At 40.9% G+C, this 21,610-nt stretch overlaps 1 protein-coding gene across 1 annotated transcript; it reads right to left on the bottom strand.

Moving 5' to 3' along the window:
• Window positions 1-6,359: 6,359 nt before the first annotated feature.
• On the bottom strand, window positions 6,360-17,419 carry SPARCL1 (SPARC like 1). The gene is made up of 10 exons (XM_030450658.1): window positions 17,369-17,419; window positions 17,188-17,241; window positions 14,164-15,342; window positions 12,397-12,466; window positions 11,637-11,755; window positions 10,903-11,023; window positions 10,078-10,214; window positions 8,194-8,342; window positions 7,161-7,309; window positions 6,360-6,388 (listed from the first exon to the last, which is right to left on the bottom strand). The coding sequence occupies exons 1-10, from the start codon at window positions 17,417-17,419 to the stop codon at window positions 6,360-6,362; spliced, it is 2,058 nt and encodes a 685-aa protein (XP_030306518.1).
• Window positions 17,420-21,610: the final 4,191 nt, after the last annotated feature.

Below are 21,610 nucleotides of genomic sequence, written 5' to 3'. Positions count from 1 at the left end.
TTCCCAATTTTGGCTCCGCAATTCCAAACATCTGGACCTGGCTTCCAAACACAAAGAGTAACCACTGAAAACTCCTTGTAACCTCTTTTCAAGCTGAAGAAATAGATGGGTTTCGTATTATAAAAACAACTGAAGAGTTACCTCTTTGAATGCTTGTCTTTTGATCAGAAAGCAGTGTGGATTACTGCCCTCTAGCTTCAAAGGTAAGTTGCACTCTTTCCCTGTCTCCTATGGTAGTTTGACATTCAGAAAAGTCTCTCTCAATATGCCTGATGGTCAACTGAAGCTTCCTGCAGTCTTAAGTTCCATTATGCTACTGGGCAAGTCAGTTAACTCAGACTGAGCGTGATAAGCCTGCAGAGTGTCCCAGTGGCATAGGTGTCTAAAGCCACCAGCAGTTTTCCTTGAACCTATTTGGTTACTGTGGAAAAAAAGGTCAAGGAGGCCTACAAGAAAGCTGGGGAATGACTTTTTACAAGGGTGTGTAGTGACAGGACAACATGTAATGGTTTTAAACTTGAAAAGGGTGGATTTTTAGAAAGAAATTCTTTCCTGTGAGGCTGGTGAGACACCAGAACAGGTTGCCCAGGAAAGATGTGGATGCTTCACAAGACCTGCGAGGAAGGGCTGAGGGAGTTGGGGTTGTTTAGTCTGGAGAAGAGGAGGCTCAAGGGAGACCTTATCACTATCTACAACTCCCTGAAAGGAGGTTGGAGCTGGGGGGGGTCGGTCTCTTCTCCCAGGTAGATACCAGTAAGACAAGAGGGCAGGGGCTTAAGGGGATGTTTAGGTTGGATATTAGGAAGAAATTCTTTACAGAGAGAGTGATCAGGCATTGGAATGGGCTGCCCAGGGAGGTGGTGGATTCTTTGTCCCTGGAAGTTTTTAAGAAGAGACTGAATGTGTCACTCAGTGCCATGGTCTGGGAACCACAGCGGCAGTGGAAGAAGGGTTGGACTTGATGATCTCGGAGATCCTTTCCAACCTGGCTGATTCTGTGTGTGATTCATCCCTGGAAATGTTCAAGGTCAGGCTGGTTGGGGCTTTGAGCAACCTTGTCTGGTAGGAGGTGTTCCTGCCCATGGTGGACATGTTGGAATTCTCTAAGGTCCCTTCCAGCTGAAACTATTCTGTGATTCTGTGATCTTATGTTAAATATTTTCCTGTTCAATACCAAATCCTCATTAGTTAAACATCAGTTAAATGTTAAGTGTTTTTAAATCAACATTAGTTAAAAACAAATGTTAGAACTAGTGAGATTCTGTTAATTTACGAAGAAAAGATTTACATCCTCCCACACTGGGGCTTTCACTACTGCTATCCTGTAGAAAAAGAATTAATTTTCTTTTAGAGTAAGATATAATTCCTTCTGCTTGTATTTTTAAAAACATAAAAATTCTCAAGCACTTAGTTTTGGTTTTATTTTTTCTTTTCCTGTTAGAAAGCAAAGAGAACTTATTAGTATTCAATGTAATACTGTCAGCTGAAATAACTATGGAAAGATATGTGCCCCATTGTTGGTTTAGTGTGAGCTTGCTACTAGTACTTACAAGTTGGTTGTTTTTTTCTTCAAAGTTCAAGCAGGGCTCATAATAAGTAGAGAATTTAGAATGGTAATAACATAAGTTTATAGGTTTTTTAGGTTTATACCAAACATGAGTAATTTTAAAGCTGCTGTGATTTCCAGTTTAAGCTGTTAGCATTTCCCACACTGGATGCCTGCTTGTTTCAGTATTTACTGTGTTTGCAGCAGGAAGAACCTTGCTCAGAACACAAAAAAGCAACAGGAAATACATTTTGAGAGAGAGTCCTGTGAAGCAGTCTGAAAACAAAGGGTTACAGTGTCCTGGTTTTGGCAAAAGGAGAGATCTGGGGGGGGGTATGGGTCTTCTCCATGTGGAGACCGGAAAATCAGGCAGTAGGAGCTGTTCCTAGTGAAGTCTGCCTTGTGTAGTGTCCTTAATGTCATCTCTGTACCCTGGTTGCTCATGTACATGGTCAGATAATTCAGTATGCAATAAAGCTTGCTGTGCTTTTGCTTCCTCCTGGTTTGTATGTATTTTGAGATCTTGTTAGCATTTTATTTTTCATTATTTGTGTGAGATTTCACCTCTCCATAATTTTACTCTTTCCTAACCATGCAATGCTTGTGGAAGCCTTTTTACAGATTTTGGGTTTGTTGGGTTTTTTTGTTTGTTTGTTTTTTGTTTTGTTTGGGGTTTTTAGGTTGGCAGGAACTTCTGGAGATTATTTAGTCCATTCCCCAGACACAGATAGAGTCAAATAGAGTCAACTCGAGCAAGTTGTCCAGAACTGTCTGGTCAGGTTTGGAGCATCTCTTGGGATGGAGAATCCACAACTTCTCTGGGCAACCAATGCTTTTGCTTTATTACTCTCAACATGGAAAAAATTCTTGTTCATTCATTCTTGCAGTTGGTAGCCATACACAAAATTAATTTTTTTAAAATGATCTTCAGTCCAGGTAACATCAGAGCATCTGTATCACCTTTGGACTACAGGTTGAACAGTTGGGATCAGGCAAAGTCATCTGGCTCCAGTGACAGTGTGGTGTGACTGGCTGGTGCCTATGTATAGTTTTGAGTACTATGGCTTACATCAGAAAACCACAAGATATCATGAATCATACCTTCTTAAGACCTTTTTGACATTTTGTTTACTTCTCAGCTAACAAAGAAGCAATTTTCAAAAATTTTTTTAAATATATGGCCCCTACTAATCCCTGGAGGATTGATACATTTGGCAGTGGGAGTGTGTGTGTGGTATAAAAAGGGATTTTCATAGTGCAATTTTTCAATGTAGACGGTAGGGTTGTGCACTTTAGTGTTGCTGGAGGAGTACTTCGGTGATCATGCCTGGAGTAGAGAGGCTCCCAGCTGAGATAGAGTGTTACAAATCAAAAGTTACCTTTATTTTCTTGCAGAAAATGGAGCTTGTGAATTAAAGGCACTGCTGTCCTTTGAGGCCAGCTATGTACTTGCAGTCTGACAGCTGTGATATCTGACATCTGACTGCCTGCATGTTAAGCAAAAAGCCATCAAAAGAGAAGCCCCCCATAAATAAATTTTCAGTTACAGTTGTTTCTTGGTCCTACTCTTTAGTGATTATTTTAGTAGTAGAAAAGTCTGAACTGGTCAATACAAGTTTAGATTAATACATGTGTCTGGGGAAAATCTTGTAGGATGCAATTCAGAAGTTGACATTATGTTGGATCTGTTTGAGGCCACTGAGATCAACATCTCTCTGCTTTTTTCTGCAGCCAAGTCTGAGGGTTTAAAGCATAATACATGCTTGTTGGATCACACATGCACTTGCAGCTTAACAAGAAGGTGAGTAGAACTTGAGAAAGCATCCCAGTTGCCTGTTGTGGAGGCAATAGCATAAATATTGGTCATAAAGCACAGGGATGAGAGGGCAGAAAGAAGGAAGTGTGCTCTTTATAGCATTTTCTACACTGGCATGTTTGTGCAGTTAGTTGACTAGTTGGAAAGAAGGTGCTTATCCTCAATGAAGACTACTATTGATAGTGACTGTAAAAAACCAACAGCAAGACCAAACAAACCACAACAAGCAAAACCAGATAACAAAAAAAAGTAGAAATCATTAATCATTTCTCTAAGATAGCTGATTCTCTTCCTGTGGAATACATGCAAGGCCATCAAGAGGAACAACATATTATCCAGTTTAAGAATGTTTTTTGGGGGGAAGCATTTAGGCAAAGCTGATTAGTATTCTGCCCCAAAGTGTCAAATTGAGGAAAGAGGACGTGCAGGTTGGTGTGTCTCCTGGAATATCCCACATGTTGTCAACCTTCCAGTTAGGCTGGGAGTTATGGCTGCATCTTGGGACTCTGGTATCCCTTAATGGACCTGTCTAAAACCATCAGTTTCCAACTGCTTTTATTCACACTCAACACTAAGCATTTTAGCTGAAACAGGGAAAGTTAATAGGTCAGATAATTTTAGCCCCATTCAAGTTGTAGCCAGTTGCACAAAGTGAACAAGCTAGTGCCAGGGCTTAGGTGTGAGCAATGAATGGATTATGAGTGTACTCTCTCTGGGCATGTGTACATGAATGTGTCTGTGTCTCAAAGGGGATCTAAAGCTTGGTAGGAATGTAATTTCACAAATACGAAGGACTAAATAGATGTTTAATTTACACTCATTGTGTAAGTGAAAACAATCAAATTGACAAAAGGTGAATAAAATTATGACTTAAGAATTAGCTTTCTCTTACCTACTTCATATACACAAAAATTTAAAATATTTATAAGTTAAGATAGAGCGGTAACAATATAATTATAGTACTGATGGGAAAGCTGACTTTCATTTGGCATCATGCACATCTGCTCCTTAACACATTAGGTGCTTCAAATATCCATGGCTGTAATCATCTTGTTGATGGTCATTGTATACCCTGCAGAACTTGGACTGTTTAAAAGGAAAATCTTCCCTGTGAAATTCAATTTCATTATACCTTTTTCTAGTACTTTTTTTGAGCAGAGCAACAGAGAGTATTAACCTCAGTGGAGAACAGGTCAATCCCAATGAGTTGTCGTATGAAGCATGTGAGATTGTTTTAAGGTGGCTGACTCTTTACTGTAGGAAGAGCAAATAAGCAATAGGTTGCAATCAGGTAGGAAATGTGCTATCAAAATGACTTTTTCCTTGAGGAATTTGAAGCCTCAGAGAAAGAACCTTTTTCAAGTGGAATCAACACAGAATACACTTTTGTGCATGCAGTCCAGCTTGCCTGACACACACTGCTGTGTGATGAACAGAATGTGGAGTGGGTGATGAGTCAGGCTTACAAGAGAAACTGTCAGTGAAACTGGTTTTAGTGGGAAATACTCTTTCATTTGTCTAAAAAACTCCTGTGTTTGTAAATGTTAGTAGTCTGATCCATTGTTTCCCAGAGCATCAGGCTGGAGCTGGACTAGGATTAGCAGCCCTTGCTTGTTCCAGAGCAAATTAGTGAGGGGCGAGTGGACTTCCACTGCCGTAGCTACCAAAAGAGCATTTCTGAATACTATTTTCTTTTCATTGGAAAGGTGACATGGTTCAGGTGAAAAGCGTTTTCATCAGTGTTTTCTGATTCTTCCAGGAATAACATTTGAGGGTTCTTGCCTGTAGCAGAGCATGCCTGGAGTGTTTTCAGTTAAGTGCTAAGAAGTTAATCAGTTTCAGCAATAATCTCATTCTGTCCTGGTTTTTATACCTAAATTGCACCTGTCTTTGGCATGCAACAGCTGAGAGATGGTGAAAGAAATAGTTAGCATTTCTTTCTCAGGAAAAATCATAGAATCATAGAATTTTCAGGGTTGGAAGGGACCTTTAAGATCATCCAGTTCCAAACTCCCTGCCATGGGCAGGGACACCTCCCATCAGATCAGATTGCTCAGACCCCTGTCCAGCCTGGCCTTAAAAACTTCCAGGGATGGGGCTTCCACCACCTCTCTAGGCAACCTGTGCCAGTGTCTCATCACCCTCATGGTGAAGAACTTGTTAAGAAGAATGTTAGTAGTAGTTGGTCCTCTGGGGGAGAAGGGAAGAATAGGCTTGTTAAGGAGAATAAGGAGGTGTTGGAGCTGTGGGTTGTGGTGTTACACCTGTTGCTAATCAGGCTTTTGACACATGTACACATATTTCATGTTCATACAGTTAGTTCATTACACAACTTATCAGCAGGAATTCTGCTATGTGGCATTGGTACTCCTTCTGTTGTGTTTCAAGAAGCGAAGGAAGAAGTATCTGAGAAGCACTGATTTTTAAATTTTTTTTCATGTATTTTAGGAATTATGGTTTAAAGACCTACACGTGAGCTACACAATTGTTAATCCTTTGTTAAATGTCAAATGGAATTTCCATTGAACCATTTCCTTGATACCTTTTCTTTAACAAAATTCTTACAAAGCCCATATATTTTGGTAGACTTACTTTACTTGAGTCTTCTATTGCAGAATGTTAACCTGACAATGCAATAAATAAAGAAAACAAGTCCTATGTCATTTTCTTCACTGTATAGTAAAATCTAAATTCTATAATTCTACAGATGTTTTGTTAACAGCTCAGTCGTCAGATTAGTATTATTTACTGTTTCAGAGAGATCATAGATAAATGCAAGGGAAAACACTTGGTTTAGCTATGAACTACTTGGAGTAGGTAAATTTTTCTGCTTTTAATGAATGTAGAACTCCTCAGCACCTGTGTTTTTTGATAAGAATGCAGTGAGCCTTATGACACCTTTGTCTTGAAAACCATGAAGCTGTTGATTACAGAAATAATCAGGATTTACATATTTCACCAGTTTTAGCTTGGCACTTGGATTCTGTTAAGTCAGGCTCAGAACAGGAGACTTTCATTTACGTCTTCTGCAACAAAGAAGAAGAAAATGTAATTAACGTGATGTGCAAGAGACATTTTCATGCTGTGTCACTATGAAGAAAGTGATATACTAAAGTTTCAGAGGACTCATGCAGGGGAACACTATCCCTAACAAACAACAGGTATGGTTGCTGCTGTTGTGTTCAGAAGCCATTCATTAGACCCTTGATAGGTGCTTTCTTGTTTCTTGTGTTAGGTCTCCTTGATCTGTTTGTAAACCAGGAATCCCTTCCACCCCCCCTCTTCACAAGTGACTGATCTTACACCCTTCTTTGAATGAACAGTCATTGGCAGCACTATGTGCATATTATGATAAGTCCCTGCAGCTTAATTGTATGTGTGGTTTGTAAATGCTAAAATGCCATCAGAAGAACTTTAAAAAAATTTGGGTAGAGTGCTTCAACCACTGATTTCCCAGTACAAGCTCTCTTGGCCTTTTCTTTGGTACTGAAGAAGAAAATCAAGTGTTATGTTAAGACATGCAGAACATATTGGTTCAGGCACCACGTAGGAATGTTTTGATGTTTAGCACAAACTGCCTCTTAAGTTTTTCCTCATAGAAAAGGTGACTTTTTCTTATCTCTCCAAGACAATTCAGATCTGCACCTTTGGCAGTCTTGTCATTACCGTTTGCCTCTCTGCACAGCAGCACATAAACTTCTGGCTACAATTTCTTTCCTGTACATTGTGGTCCAAGAGTGTGCTTAGTGTTGATAGGACCATTTTGTCCTATACATCTGCCTTTTCCTCTAGTTTTACCTTCCTTAATCCCAAAGCAGTGGCACCATTCCTTCAAAGCAATGAGTTTGTTTTGGTCTCCATCACACTCTTGGAAGAAACGGGTTATGCAGTGTTCCATGGGAACTAGGGAGGCTCTCAAAGGTGCGATCTCTGAATGTGTTAATAATCTGAAAGAAAGAGCAGGTATGTGGAGCTGTATTTCATTAATAAATCATCAGGATCATTGAAGATTATCTAAGATGCTGGAAGACGACAGTGTTGACTTTTACAGAGATGCCCCAGTTGTGTGGTGCTTATGTTATTAATCTGTCCCTAGTCATTAGGATGTAGATAAACTGATAAACTTTTTCAACTGCTATTTGTTCATTACCATTTTTTTCTAGTGCAAGTATTACTGAGACATGTACACAAGTCATCAGTTATGGAGCTTTGCCATCAATCTTCATGAAGTCAAGCTCACAAGACACTCAACTGTGTTCTAAGGTGTGATCAGCACAAGGTGTTAAGGGCATGCAGCCTTGAAACATGGATCCCACCACCAAGTCTCATGACCAAAAGTCTCAGTCACATTGTTAGAAGCTGGGGGTTCCCTCCCAACCGTAACACTGATGCTGTTTTACCACATCTGCTCCTTAAACTGAGATATTTCCATAGTATTAATTGAAACCCAGTGAATTATTGCTGACTGGCCTCTGCCTTTTCTACTTAGCTTCTTACTCTTAGCTTCAGTAATAATAGGATCTCATGAGCCTTGTTTTCTTCCAGGATCAGGACATTTATAGTCATTAAGATACTTTAGAGCTTAAGGTGTGTAATACATGATTGTGAAAGGCAAGAGCATAGCAGGTTCTGACCTAAGACATGACTCCAGCAAGACAACGAGAGAAGTTCTGTGTTAGAGATTAATGCCTCCTTAGACAGAGGAGGGACTGGTCCTGTAGGTAGAGAATCCTTCAAGTGGTTTAGAAAAAGATAACAGCCTGCACTTAAACAGCAAATTGGAGCTGAACCCACCCACAAAGATTTTTTTTTTCTTCTTTTTTTTTTTTACCTGTCAACAGGATGTTGATCAAGCTGATGAAATTGCCAATGCACAGGATACACATACAAATGATAATTTTTGTCAAAGTCATGCAGGAGCAGCTCAACTTCGTGGTCACTAGCAACAAGGCGCTTGTCATTCTGGTAGATTTTTTTTACCTGAACAAACAAAAAAGTTTTTTGTTTGTTTGTTTAGGGCTGAAGATCTGTCCTGAAGAGAGCTATCTAGCAAGGAGGTGATTTGGATAAATGAAACTTGATAAAATGTGACTGGAGAAATGGCTTTTAGTGTTTGTGGCTGTATACAGCATGAGAAGCTTGTCGTGAGTAGTCCAGATGATTGTGGCTGCTGTCCATGCCAACCCTAGTAGTTACTGGAAAGGAATTGAAATTCCTGTGGCCAACCATCAGACTCAGCTAATCGGGGCAGTAGCATCAGGTTGGTAGGAAATGACACTGATTTTATCACATTTGTTGACCTTTTCCTCAGCCACACAACTCAGCTTCTGGTGTGAAATAAGCCATCTCAGACATAATCTAATTCATACCATTTAGTATCAAACATTCCAGGAAGGTCAGTTTCCCTGTTGGTAAGTGTGTAAGTAATCTTTCATGTTGCTCAAGCATATTTTGCTTAAATCTGCCTTGACCTACTGCATGCACCTCCTACTCCAGAGTTAGAGCAGCTCAGGTCTTGTCTTACCTTAAACTCTTTTCTAACAGTCATGGCTTTTTAGGGAGTTATGGTATCTATAGCTTCAAAACCAAACTACTGTCACCATTCACTTGACATACTTCTTCTCTTAAAAAAAAAAACAAACAAAAAAAAACCCAACAAAAAAAGGCTCAATGGTATTAGATGCTGACTCTTTTTTTAGTGTGATGCTGCGTATCTACAGATGGTAAAATGCAGCTCTTTTATCACCGAGTGTTAGACTTGTGTCATTTTATGACCCTTAATTATCATGTTGTAAATGCACAGTTTATGTGGATGGATTAAAAAGTGCAAGCAATACCTTTAACTGTTGAGTGTTTTCAGGTACATTTGTAGTGATGGCCAAGTACAAGGTTTGCCTCTGGAGCATAGGAGGAGCTGCTTTTGGCCTGTCCAAGGCAGGGATCTCCTACCCCCGTGAAGGTCCTTAAACTCTATTATAATTATGTCTCAAATCCTGATGTGTGGCTACCCAGTTGCTCAGTCTTGTGAGGTTCTTGAGAAGTTTTCTTCACCAGGAGTCAGAGTCCTTCCATCCTTCCTTCCTTTGAATACTTGTGAGTTGTCAGCAGACTTTGTGCCTTACCCTCCTCTTCCATGACACTTAACAAAAGTTGAATGGCACAAGTACTTTCATCTTGTCGGACTCCACAGCTGAGCTCTTAGCTGGCTGTTCCCTCTTATTCTGTCTTTTTGTTATCCATACCCAGATCTTACATCTTATGCTATGGCTGAAGTCCTTTGGAAAAGGGAACTAGCTGCATTAATTGGATCATCCTTACCTAGGATGATGTTTTCAAGAGGCTGGTCATATAGCACTTCCTTGAATAGAAGCTCAAGTGATGATGTTTATCTAGGTGTGCACTAATTCTGGCTTTTCCATCTCTTGTCTGTATACACTGACTTCAGATAATACCCTTAGCTTGCATTTGCTTGGACAAAAGGAACACTAGTAGCAAAAATGCGTCTCAGCCTAAATGAACATGAGGGGCACACACTTGAAAGTTTATGAAGTTTGTTTTGCAATTTGTTAGTCTAGTGAAGTATAAATTGCCTTAACCAGAGAGCAAATGCTCAGAGGACATGGGAGAACTTCTAACATGTGAATCACTGCTTTCACATGGCTTGGCTGGCTCTAACAATGTAACTGCAAAGTCTTACTTAAAAAGGATTGCTGACCTTACTCCTTTGCTTTTCAGTTAGAAATCCAGAAGTACCCAGGTCACCTTCATAATACTGCATAAGGATGTTTTTGAGCCAGTCTCGCATCCGGAGCGGGAACTGATCAACTTCATAATCAGTACAGCGAGGGATGTCTGCCAAACAAGAAAGCTTTTAACAATGATATGTTAAGTCTCCAGTCAATCATTTCTGAGCCAAATTAGATTTGATTCTTGGTAGCAAACTCCCAGTTAAGCTTAAAATGTATGGAGTTGTTGATACAGAAAAGTGGAAATGCAATTAATGGGTTCAATCATAAATCTTCAGGTTTTTGGTGCACATGCTTACCCAGCTGTGAAAGCCACAACCTTTGTATATCTATGCACCTTCTGAGGAGACCTGTGCAGTGACACTGTTACCAGGCAGTTGCATGAAAGCAAAGTTCTTGACAGGAAAGGAATATTCTGGCTGAGAGTGCACTTTCCTCCCAGGATATGCAACAATTTCCAAGAGCTTGGAAATCAGCTTTGCCTTTTGGATCCTGAGTTCTGCATTTGGCATGTAAATAGTTGTTCTGTTTTGCTTTGTTTTTGTTTATTTTTGTTTTGTTTTGTTTTGACTTGACGTTTTCATTTATTAACTGGCTGCTTACTAATGCTTAAAACCCTTAATTATAGAAAAATTACTTTTTAGATATGTTTAGGGTTTTAAGGTCTTAATAGGTAATTGATGCAGAAGGGGGAGGGAGCACAGGAAGAAACCAGGTAATTTAGGAGTAGCTGGTGATTAAGACTACTGGATCTTTATACCTAGGTGAATTCTTCATAGGAAAACTATCCTTACATTTGCAGGAGCCCATATAGTCTAGGTGCAGCTGACGTCCCATTTTTGTCCCCTCAAGTTGACATTTGGTGCCAAAGAGTTGACATGTGCCATCATAAGTCTTATTATCTGTTCCACAAACCTAGAGAAAGAGTAAAAAACAAAACCACCCCTCCACACACACTGTTTTGAGAAAAATTCTGGTTACTCATGGAGGCATTACAATAATAAAAAGTCTCGTTAACATTTGGTGTAGCAGTTGTGAATACCCACAGGGAATAAATGTGATCAGAACTACTGAAAATCATAGCTGTTCTATGCTTGCTTAAGAGTTAGTTACCTGTACTTTCACACAGTTTTGAGACAACGTTATTTTTCTGTAGTAGTTTCTGAGATGGTAGAGAGTTATTACACTGGGGTGTGTGTTAGTATTCAGTGTATGCTCTAAAACACCAAATGAATAAAAAGAACTTTTAGGGACAGGAAAAACCTGGGATCCCTGAGAGACTAAATGAAGCAGATCACTTTAGGTACCGTGTAGCTACATGTGTTCATACTGTTCTCAAGCTATAGTCAATGAGTTTGGGCACTTTATATGTATTTTGCAATTACTGGAATTACCCAAATACACTTGCATGCTTTTTTAGGTGCAGTTATTCTAAATAGCAGGAGAATGTGATCTTGCAAACATTTTAGTGGGCTTTCCCTCAAGCTGTGTGCTGACTTACCTGCTCATAGGATGTAAGAATACTTACATGCTCATAGTCTTTGGTGGGAGGACAAGCAGCAGGGTCTTGGCAAACACAGCTGGGTTTCCCATGTTTGTCTGCATGGCAGACTTTACCTCTCTTGCAGTGGAAGTTCCTACATGGGTCTAGCGATTGGAGCAAGAAAGAGTGAATGTTAGAGGGGATGAGATGAAGCAAAGTGTTTCTGTCTGGTACTACTGACAGTCAAAGGAAATACAGCCCAATATTCACTAAGAAGCCATGTGCTCTTTTGTAAGTTTGTTAAAATGCACCTGGATCTTGTATTGAAGAAATCAGGTCAAACTTTGAACAAGGAATTTTGTGAGACTTCTAGCAGTCCCAAGTTTGAGTTGGATGGATAAATACATTTCTCAGATAAAGCATTTTCTCCTAAAAGGACTGACATTCACTTCCATCTTCCTTTGGTGAAGCATTCTCCATCTGTCTTTGCTGGCACTTTTTTCACTCCTAGCTGAATTCAAGGTATTCTGAAACTGAAAGGTTTCAATGCAAGGTAATTCCCATTCTTGCATAACTGACACAGAAAATTGTGCACTCTCTGTACTGTACACTGGTTTTCACAAACAAATGAGTACATCCATTTGAATGGAAAGAGGATTCTCTGTGGATGTAACTGTGATGCAGGATTATGGACAAACACAGCTCAGTCATGTGAAATCCTGTGCTGCCAAAAGCAGAAAAGAAATGCAGATCATCAGATTCCTCACTACAGAGTTAGCAGTGACATGCTGGCTTTGTGACTTACCCAACAGAGCCTTCTCACTCGTGTTGCTTGCACTTTCCATCTTGCCATGGGAACTGCCTGTAGTCTTAACCTGAATGGTCACAGATACATGAGCAGAAGTTGTGGTATCTTGGAAAGAAGAAACAGGGTCCTGTGCTCTGCTTGCAAAATGTGTGAGAAGTGCATAAAATCTTGTATACTACACTGCTAAGGAGCTCTGTTATTTGGAAAGGAAAAAAAGGTGGGAGGAAAATAAGCACACAGTAAGGCCTGAGCACCTGAAAATTCTGCAGTATTTGCCATGTAGCAGCAAAGTGCCTTGAGGCTGGCAGAAGTCTTAGTTTGCACAGGGACCCTCCAGGCTGGTGAGCATGAACTGCCACTCGATAGTGCCTGCAGTCAGTAGCACCATGAGCTTCCAGGCCAGACATGTGAAGCAGGAGGAGAAATCACAGAAATCACACTGTTAGAGGTTGAAAGGGACCTCAGAAGATCACTGAGTCCAACCTCCCTGCCAGGCCAGGGACACCTGCATCAGGTCACACAGGAACACATCCAGCTGGGGTTTGAATGTCTCCAGTGAAGGAGACTCCACAGCCTCCCTGGGCAGTCTGTGCCAGGGCTTTGTCAGCCTTACAGTGAAAAAGCTTTTCCTTATATTTATGTGGAACCTCTTATGCTCCAGCTTGTACCCATTGCCCCTTGTCCCATCACTGAACATCACTGAGCAGAGCCTGGCTCCATTCTCCTGACACTCACCCTTTACGTATTTATAGACATTAATGAGGTCACCCCTCATTCTTCTCCAAGCTCCCTCATTCTTTCTTCATAAGGGAGATTTTCCACTCCATCATCTTTGTGGCTTTGTGCTGAACTCTCTCAAGCAGCTCCCTGTCCTTCTGGAACAGGGGGGCCCAGAACTGGACACAATATTCCAGATGCAGCCTCACCAGGGCAGAGTAGAGGCAAATCAGAGCCTCTTGCTACTTACTGACCAACCCCTTCTAATGCACCCCAGGATGCCATTGGCCTTCTTGTCCACAAGGGCACATTGGTGGCTCATGGTCATCCATCCATGGTCATCCAGAAGAGATAGATGCATCTTCTGATCATTCTTTGGAGCTGTTGAGAGGTGTCTGCCCTCTTTCAAAAGGATGCCTCCCATATTACAGGTCCTTACTTAACCATAGGAAAACTCTTTTCCTTGGAAGAACACCCCCACCCCTGATAGCCCACTGGTTATCTAATGTGTGACTAGGGTATGGGAGATCTGGGTGCAATATCCTCATTTATCTGAAGGGACAAAGCCCACATCCTTCATCTTGTATGAAAGTGCCTTAGCCACTAGGATGGTAATTATCCTGAGGACTCTAGCCTTGCCTTTTCAAGCTGTTCGCTTCCAAATGGTGAAGTTTAAAACCTTTGGGAGAGAAGAGTGAACAAGCTTTCCTGGTTGGCCTGATACTGGGTTCCAAGTTTTGTATCTGTGTATCCACATCTATTTGTGGATAATATTCCCTATTGGAGCTGTTAGATCAGTTGTGCTTTCTGGTACAATTCTAAATGTTATATATGAAGTGACACAGTGTGAACCAAAAGAATAATGAATAAAAGGAGAAATGAGACTTCTGCACATTAAGAAACCCTTACATTGTTTTTCTCCAAAATGTCCATTCAATAATCAGGAATTTAAATTTGGGACTGGTTCCTTCCCTCGGAAACCCCCCCCCCCCCTTTTTTTTTTTTTTAATTCTTCTAATACGTAACTTTATTTGGAGGAGTATTTACCTTATCTTCCTTTTCCATGGAATTTATGCTCTGAACAGAGCTACGTGTTTCCAGTTGTTGCTTATTGTCAGAATTAGGTAGCTCATGATCATAATAATAATCATCTTTTTCAGAGACAATAAGGTCTTTAATCTTGACATCCTGGTAGTCCTCAGGGTCTGTATGAACTGCAACATCATCTTCATTGGTTCCTTTCCTTTTGTGCTCAGTACTGGTGCTCTCCTGGTCATTACTCTGGATTCTCTCCTCTTCCTCATAGGCTGCTTCTTTTCTGGTATTGTTGAGAACTTTCTTGTCCTCAACATCACCACTGTCATGAACATCATCATGAAGATTACTGTCCTCTGTATCTTGTCTTTTCACCACTGTGTTGTGATCACTGTTATAGTTTACCCAGCTATTGTCTCCCCTCTCTTGGCCTTCCTGTTTGTCATCTTGATCTTCATTCAGGGTTTTTTGAGAAGCCAGGATTTCTTCTTTATAGGGCTGCTTCTGGCTGTTCTCCCCCTCTGCCTCCTCTGGGTCAAATTTCTCACCTTGTCTCTTGGTTATCCAAATTAGTTGTCTGGAATCTCTCAGTTTTTCATCAGATTGCATGCTGTTTTCATTTTGCTGTCTTTTGTACTGGTTACTTTGATTTGTCTGGTGGCCTTTGTGCTTCATATATCTGTAATCAGTTTCTTCACCCCATTCCTCATCCTCTTCTTCCACACCTTCTGCTTCATCACTTTCACTGTTTTTTTCTGATAGGCCAACTGTATTTTTATTATATTTCCATATGTTGTGCTCACGATCAAGACTGAGAGAATCCACTGGATTTTCTGCATTGCCCAGAACATGTGGATTGGCTGCACTGCTGTGTTTCTCCTGCCTCCTGAACTGGTAGCGCTCAGAGCTGGACTGTCCTCTGCCACTGCTTCCAGAGTCACTGTCCTGGTTATCAGCAGCCAAACCTGGTTTATTGCTCAGCACAAGGAAATTGATGCTTTTTAGGCTATTTTTCACTTGATGTTCACTTTCAGTTCTTCCACGTTTTCTAGTGCTCTGGGGCTCATCCCTGTGCTCAGCATCTGGTAGCACTACCTCTGGTTTGAGGTTGTTGTGATGGGGCAGCAAATCAGCCCGATCTACATAGCCAGCATTCTCTTCCTTTGAGGCTTCAGAATTAATATCTTCTGTCTTAAATAGTGTAAAAAAAATGAGTTATGAAAATGAGACCTTCTGTGTCCAAGTTGCTGGAGTAGCATTTCCTTTAGTGTGGACAGAGTCAGGAGTGCTTGGAAACAATTGGTCCACTAACAAATTCTTGTACAAATTTAAAACGTTGTTAGGGATGGAAATATTAATTTGGCTTTAGGTAGATCACCTATATCCTATTTCTGAAGGTGGTATCTGAACATTTCACAAGTCTGTCTTTTGCCTGTTGCACTTGCTGATGGAGGGAAAGCACTGGACAGTGTATTCACTATGTCATTTCCAACTCTGATTTTTCAGGGTAAGATCATAAGTTTGCTCAAATCTAACCAGGATTAGTGAAGAGGTTTTCCAGATTAAATGTACATTTTCTATAGACCTTATAAAAACTGATCTATGAATTACCAAGCATCTCAAGATGATCTTAAAGCAGGTGAAAATTAAGTTTCAAGAACAGGGTTCTTTTACCTGTGTTTTTGGGCACTACTGTTTACAACATCCTATATGTTTTTAAGTAAAAAACAGTCTTATGTGAAAGGCTGCCCATTCTATGGAGTTAGAAAATATGAGGCCAAACAGTCATTAATATTGTCTATGATGGGTGCCTGTATTTGAAGCAGTAGTCTAAGAAAGTTGTGGCTCATGTCTTGCTGGACAATAAGCCTCATGCACCACAGGCTCAATGTACATAGGTTGTGCCTGAATGTCATACCTTTGTCTCCATGACAAAATAAACTTTTAGAAGTTGATTACTTGTGAACATACTTAATATGATGGGAAATTTCAGTCAATGTAATTAGCTATTGTTAGAGGACAACTGGCCTTTTGATGTTGAATATTTACTTGGAACTGACAATTTTTTGCGTATTGCAATGTTTTCTTTCAATGCAAGTGTCTTATGATGGAGTGTTTTATGGAAGAAAGTTGTAAGCTACAACCTAGTGTTTGAACCATAATTTGTTTTGCTGGATGCTTCATTAGGAAAACTTAAATTTTTTTGGCTTCCATAATGCAGAACACCACGGAGCCTGACATGGAGTTCATCTGGAAAGCTGCACAGAGTGGGATATAATTAATAATTAAAAAATGGTTAGCATAAGAGTTGGAATTTTGCATTTCTTACTACAGAGCAGGCTCTGAAATGAGTTGTACCAAAACATTTATTGGCTTGGAGCCAAGGGCCATTATGTCTGAACCACAAATGCTCATCAGAGTGGTGCAATCAAAAGGAATTTAAATTTAGGTCAACCATGAATGCAAAATTCTGAGCTCTGTCATTAGCATGCAGAAATGGCGTAGGGCTTCTGAAGTCATCTGTCTTGTGACAGGGCTGTGTATCAGCCACAGTGCACTCTTACAAGATGAGCTGTATCTGATGTTAGTAAAATAAATACATTGAATAAAGAAACGTATTGGTGGATAAAATCCAGACATGTTTGAGACTGCATATGATCACTTCATGTGATAAATTGAGAATTTAATCCTCTTCGTTAAGTGGAGCAGTGATAACCAAACATTTGACTGTCAGTGGAGCTGCTTGCTTGTTTGTATAAATATGGGTGTCATGATTATATGTAGGGATTTGTTTAATTTTTTCAAATAAATGCAATTTCTGTTGTGAGCTTGAGGTTTTGTCCCTTTCTGTTTCTAGCTGTAATGTGTAAGGTATGAGATGCTTGGTGCTAATTTTTGCAATAAGGGATGGCTACATCATTTTAACCTAAATCAGTTTGCCAACTGATAGCAACTTATAGTAGCACACAACATGTGTACGAATGTGTTTTATCTGAGATGAATAACACCAGTTGCCTATAAAGAACAGAAGTGTACCTTTTCTGGAGTTTTCTGTCCGTGGGTTCCAAGTCTGTAGTTTAAGGAATGGGTCTAGAATAGACAAATATATTAAAAATCTGCATGTAAATAAAAATCTTGTATGGGTCAATGGGATAACAGAGTGTATTCACAGAATAGAAATTAAATGCCCAGCAGTAATAGCATGATGAGGACTTACTGGAATAGCAAAAGCTGATCCTACAAGACAAACAAGAACTACAGCCTTCATGCTTTTCAGATCTTGTAGAGGACAATAGTTAATGGAACAGTGGTAAGGTTTAGAGGTTTTCTCTCTGCAATCAACATGAAAAAAAATAAGTTAGGATTTGAAGTGTAGGAATGATTGATGGAAGCAATGTAGTGGCTGCTGTAACTGGCTTAGTCTGAAGACCCACAAAATATCCATGCAGTGTCCAGTTGTATATGAGCTGAGGTGCTAGACCAGCTTATCTAGAGACCAATTTGTTGTTCTTTTACAGGATTTAAGTTGCATGCTATGTTCACAGTGCTGTTACTGAAAGGCAGAGTTATGAATGTGCACAGGAACAGCACTGTAAATCTTTATCCCCTTTTCTGAACTCTTTCTACCACCATGCTCATCAGGCCTTTGGATTATCATTCAGATTCTGATCCTCCTTCAAGTGAAACCTTGGCATAGAGGTGGGTACTCTGTAGCTGCCACAACCTTTGCAATAGTCCTGCAGGGATCTCAGCCCCAGTCATGGCTGATGCAGCTGGGTGCTCGGCTGATGGAGGAGACAGGAGAAAAGGGATTGGCATACCTACCTCTGTTTTGCAGGCACATGTACATGAATTGCAAGACAGGTCACAAAACAGGGCTCTTCCAGGAAAAGTACCACTTTGGTTTTCAGTGGGCAGCCCCAGTGGGCTTCAGATCCTAGCTTATGCTGTGTGACTACACATGGCAGAAGTCATGTCCAGGTGAGGTACTCAGATTGCCATGCCAAAGACAAGCATGTTGTTGAGAATTAGAGGAGCCCTGCCTCCAACAAGGTGGAGATAAAAATCTACTGGACTGTGTGGGTCTGATGGCCTGGCATAATGACACCACAAAAATATAGGACTCATCATAATGGTGTCCAATTGCACAGGGACAGAATGCCTTTCTGTTTCTGGAGTGAAGGGGAGATCCCAGGAACTGTAGTGGAAGCTGAAGTTAGTTTCGCTGGACATGAGTGGCAAAAGCACCATATAGTTCATGCATTCTTGGTGTAGATTATCTCAGGAGGAGATCCTTTAGCAACCTGAGGGGGTACTGGTGGGTCTTTGGTGTAGCAGCAGTGGAGACAGAGGAATTAAACAGTTTTGCCCAGTTTATCAGAGGACTATTGTGGAGCTAATGAGGGTCAGGGAACAAAAGGTACCCATTACTGTTATAGTAGTTTACCTGCAACAATTCTGCACTCATTGACCCTCCCTGAATGCCATCTGGAAGCTGAACTATCAACTTCAGAGCCAAGGAGTAACCAGCAAGATGCTCACCCTTTCACAGTCCTCTGTGACCAGTGTGTGACTAATTGAGAGTGGAGAATGACTGTGGACTGGCATGGCCTGGATGAGGTCACACCACCACTGGTGAACATGTTAGAACTCCGAGATGAATTGAAGTCAAGGGCAGCCCAGAGGCATGGCACAACTGGAATCACTTCTGTGTTTTTGTCTATTCTGTTGACAGTGGAGTGCAAGCAACCATTTGCTGTCACCTGGAGGGGTGTCCAGTACATTGCCCCAGGGGTGGAAACAGCCCCACAGTTTGCCATGGAGTGATTCAGCCTGGACTAGAAAAGAGTGGAGCTCCTGGACATTTGCAACACATTGATGATATCATAGTCATCCATATAGGGCAATACAGCAGATTTCAGTTTCAAATTTGGCTGTCACTACCTGTGAAGGTTGTCTTTGCCTCATTTTTCAAATAATGAAACAATGGTTGGAATAAACTTGACTTAAGGTGACAGGATAGGGCTTTTGTATTTTTCTTGTAGTAACTAGACCACAGGGACCTATGGGAAGCACAAGTGTTTAATTATTGGAGAAAACTGACCACCTTCAACAGACTATAGGAGTAGTCTAGTTGTGTCTTTCTTTTCTCTAGTTATGATAGTCCAAAGGATTTATAATATTTCCTCCAGCAGGATAATCTGCCCCAAACATGAAGCACCATTTCAAAACACAGTCTTCGTGTAATGTAACACTGTAATGCCCTGTGCAAGTATTGCCAGTGTTGATTCCTGTTTTTTAACTTTCTCAATATGACAGCAATACCAATTCCAACAAGTGCAGTGTCTCCTCCCACTGTTTCTAGAGCAAGGAGTTTTGGTGTTGAGATGGTGCCTCACTGTGGTCCTGACTGCTCCAAGCTAACCCTTTGTTTCTGGGACTCCTTCTGATACCATCGTGCAGCCAGCACTGGGAGTTGATTTCAGCTGGTGTCTGGAAACCACCTGGCAAATTCAATAGCCGTACTAATGAAGACTTTTTCAGTGCTGATGGTACTCGTGAAAGGAGAGCAGTAGGCAAAGTTGAGATGATTGTTTTAAAAACTGCAAGGTCAATCACAACAGCCACTTCATCAGGGAGAAGACAATAGATATCTCGTGGAATGGGCTGTGGTCCCTTCTGTCCTCCAGGGTTGAGAGGAGTGTTGGTGTCACTCTGTGCTGGGGTAAGCTCCAGGAGCTTGGTTGTGCAGTATGCCAAGACTTCTTGCCAGAATCCAGGAGAACCTTTTTGCATGCTACACGTAATGCAGGGTTTAAGTGGTAATGAAGTGTTTAAGTGGTTTGCTATAGCAGAAGCCAAGGGATTTGCAACTTGAAGGGTAAAGCTCTTTGGGGAAAAAACACAAGGAGCATTTCCTACAAGCTTACAGCTCTTTTTTGCTAAGAAAGTTATGGCTTGTGGCCATGAGATTTTTGTACTTGCTCATTTAGTCCTTCAGTGTTTTTTATGCAATGACATTCAGCCTGAGTAGGTGCAGAAATGAGAAAGCTCTTGTGGGTCATATCTAATATGTGGTAATTAAGATGGTGGTGATAGACGAAATTAAGCATTAGCTAATTGTCAAATAATGCAAGGATCTGCATTCTGATATTTACCTTTTTTAAACTGAAATCTGAATGTGAAGACCCTTTGTTCTTTCTTTAGTTTCCACATTTTTCCTGCAGATCAGAATTTCTAAAAACAAGGTTTTGTAACACATGAGATGAACAGAACTGTCAGTAAAGAAATATTACAGAAGAATCTATTTTAAAAGCAAGCAGACATCCTGCTGGGGATATGCTGCCACTGTACTCTGATGTACTCTAGACAAAAGGTGAATAGGAAATTTCTTGAATGTTTTGTTGTTTGGTTTTTGATTTTGTTTTGTTTTGGTTTTTTTTTGGACCAAGAACTGAGAAAGCAATGCCAGCTAAAATCTCCACCCCTTTTTTCAGGTATGGAAAGATTCACCTGAAACCTGGAGGAGACAAAACCTCTGAGCTATTTATTCCAGCATAGTGGTTTCCCAACAGGGTAGGTGTAGCTCAGCTCAAAATGGAAAAAAAAAGGATAAAAAGTTGCTTTTCTTTATGAGGCTGTGATAAATGGTCTGAGTAAACAATCCCTGACGGACCCTCTTTTGGAGGACTGTTCACAGCTGCTGGGTTTGGCAGCTACAAGGTAGGATTCTGCAGCTGCTGCTCAGCCAAGGATGTTTGCTTCATGAGAAGGAGTTGCCTCTCTGCATGGGCTGCACACTGAACTTCAGTCCCAGCTTATGATAGAACTTAGAGCAGTGTATCATAGGGTGACTGAAAACACCAGTAGGTTTAAAAAGTTGGAGTGTTTATCCACCTCCTTGGTTTGCTGGCCTTGCAAACAGTAACACTTTCCCCTTCAGTGAGAAGAGATGGAAGATCGTAAGTCAGATGTCAGTTGATCCTTGTGGTAAATGCATGAAAAGATGCCATTTAAAGGTTCATTACTGTGTCTCTTCTGTTTGGAAACAGAAGAGGGCGGTGAGACCCTGGCCCAGGTTTCCCAGAGAAGCTGTGGCTGCCCCATCCCTGGCAGTGTCTCAGGTCAGGTTGGACAGGACCTTGAGCAACCTGGGCTAGTGGAAGGTGTCCCTGCCCACGGCAGAGCAGTTGGAACTGGATGATCTTTAATGTCCCTTCCAAACCAAACCATGATTCTATGAAACCCAAGTGTTAAAACTCAGCCGTGCAAGCTTTAGCTGAGGTGACTGCTCGTGTCCTTCAGCCTTAGTTTATGGAAACTGCTGCTGAGGGGTTGTTTCACTCCTTGTGGGTCTGCAGTTGCTGGCTGCAAGTTTTTGCTGAAACTTGGGCAGTGCTCCTCTGAGGATCAGAGAGACAACTTGTGAGCTTATCCCTGACAGGAGGGCTGCACAAGG

The sequence above is a fragment of the Calypte anna genome, chromosome 4B (genome assembly GCF_003957555.1).
Source record: "Calypte anna isolate BGI_N300 chromosome 4B, bCalAnn1_v1.p, whole genome shotgun sequence".
In the NCBI taxonomy this organism is placed as follows: Eukaryota; Metazoa; Chordata; class Aves; order Apodiformes; family Trochilidae; genus Calypte; species Calypte anna.
The sequence above is the reverse complement of the archived record's forward strand: the minus strand, read 5'-3'. Positions and strand labels throughout refer to the sequence as shown.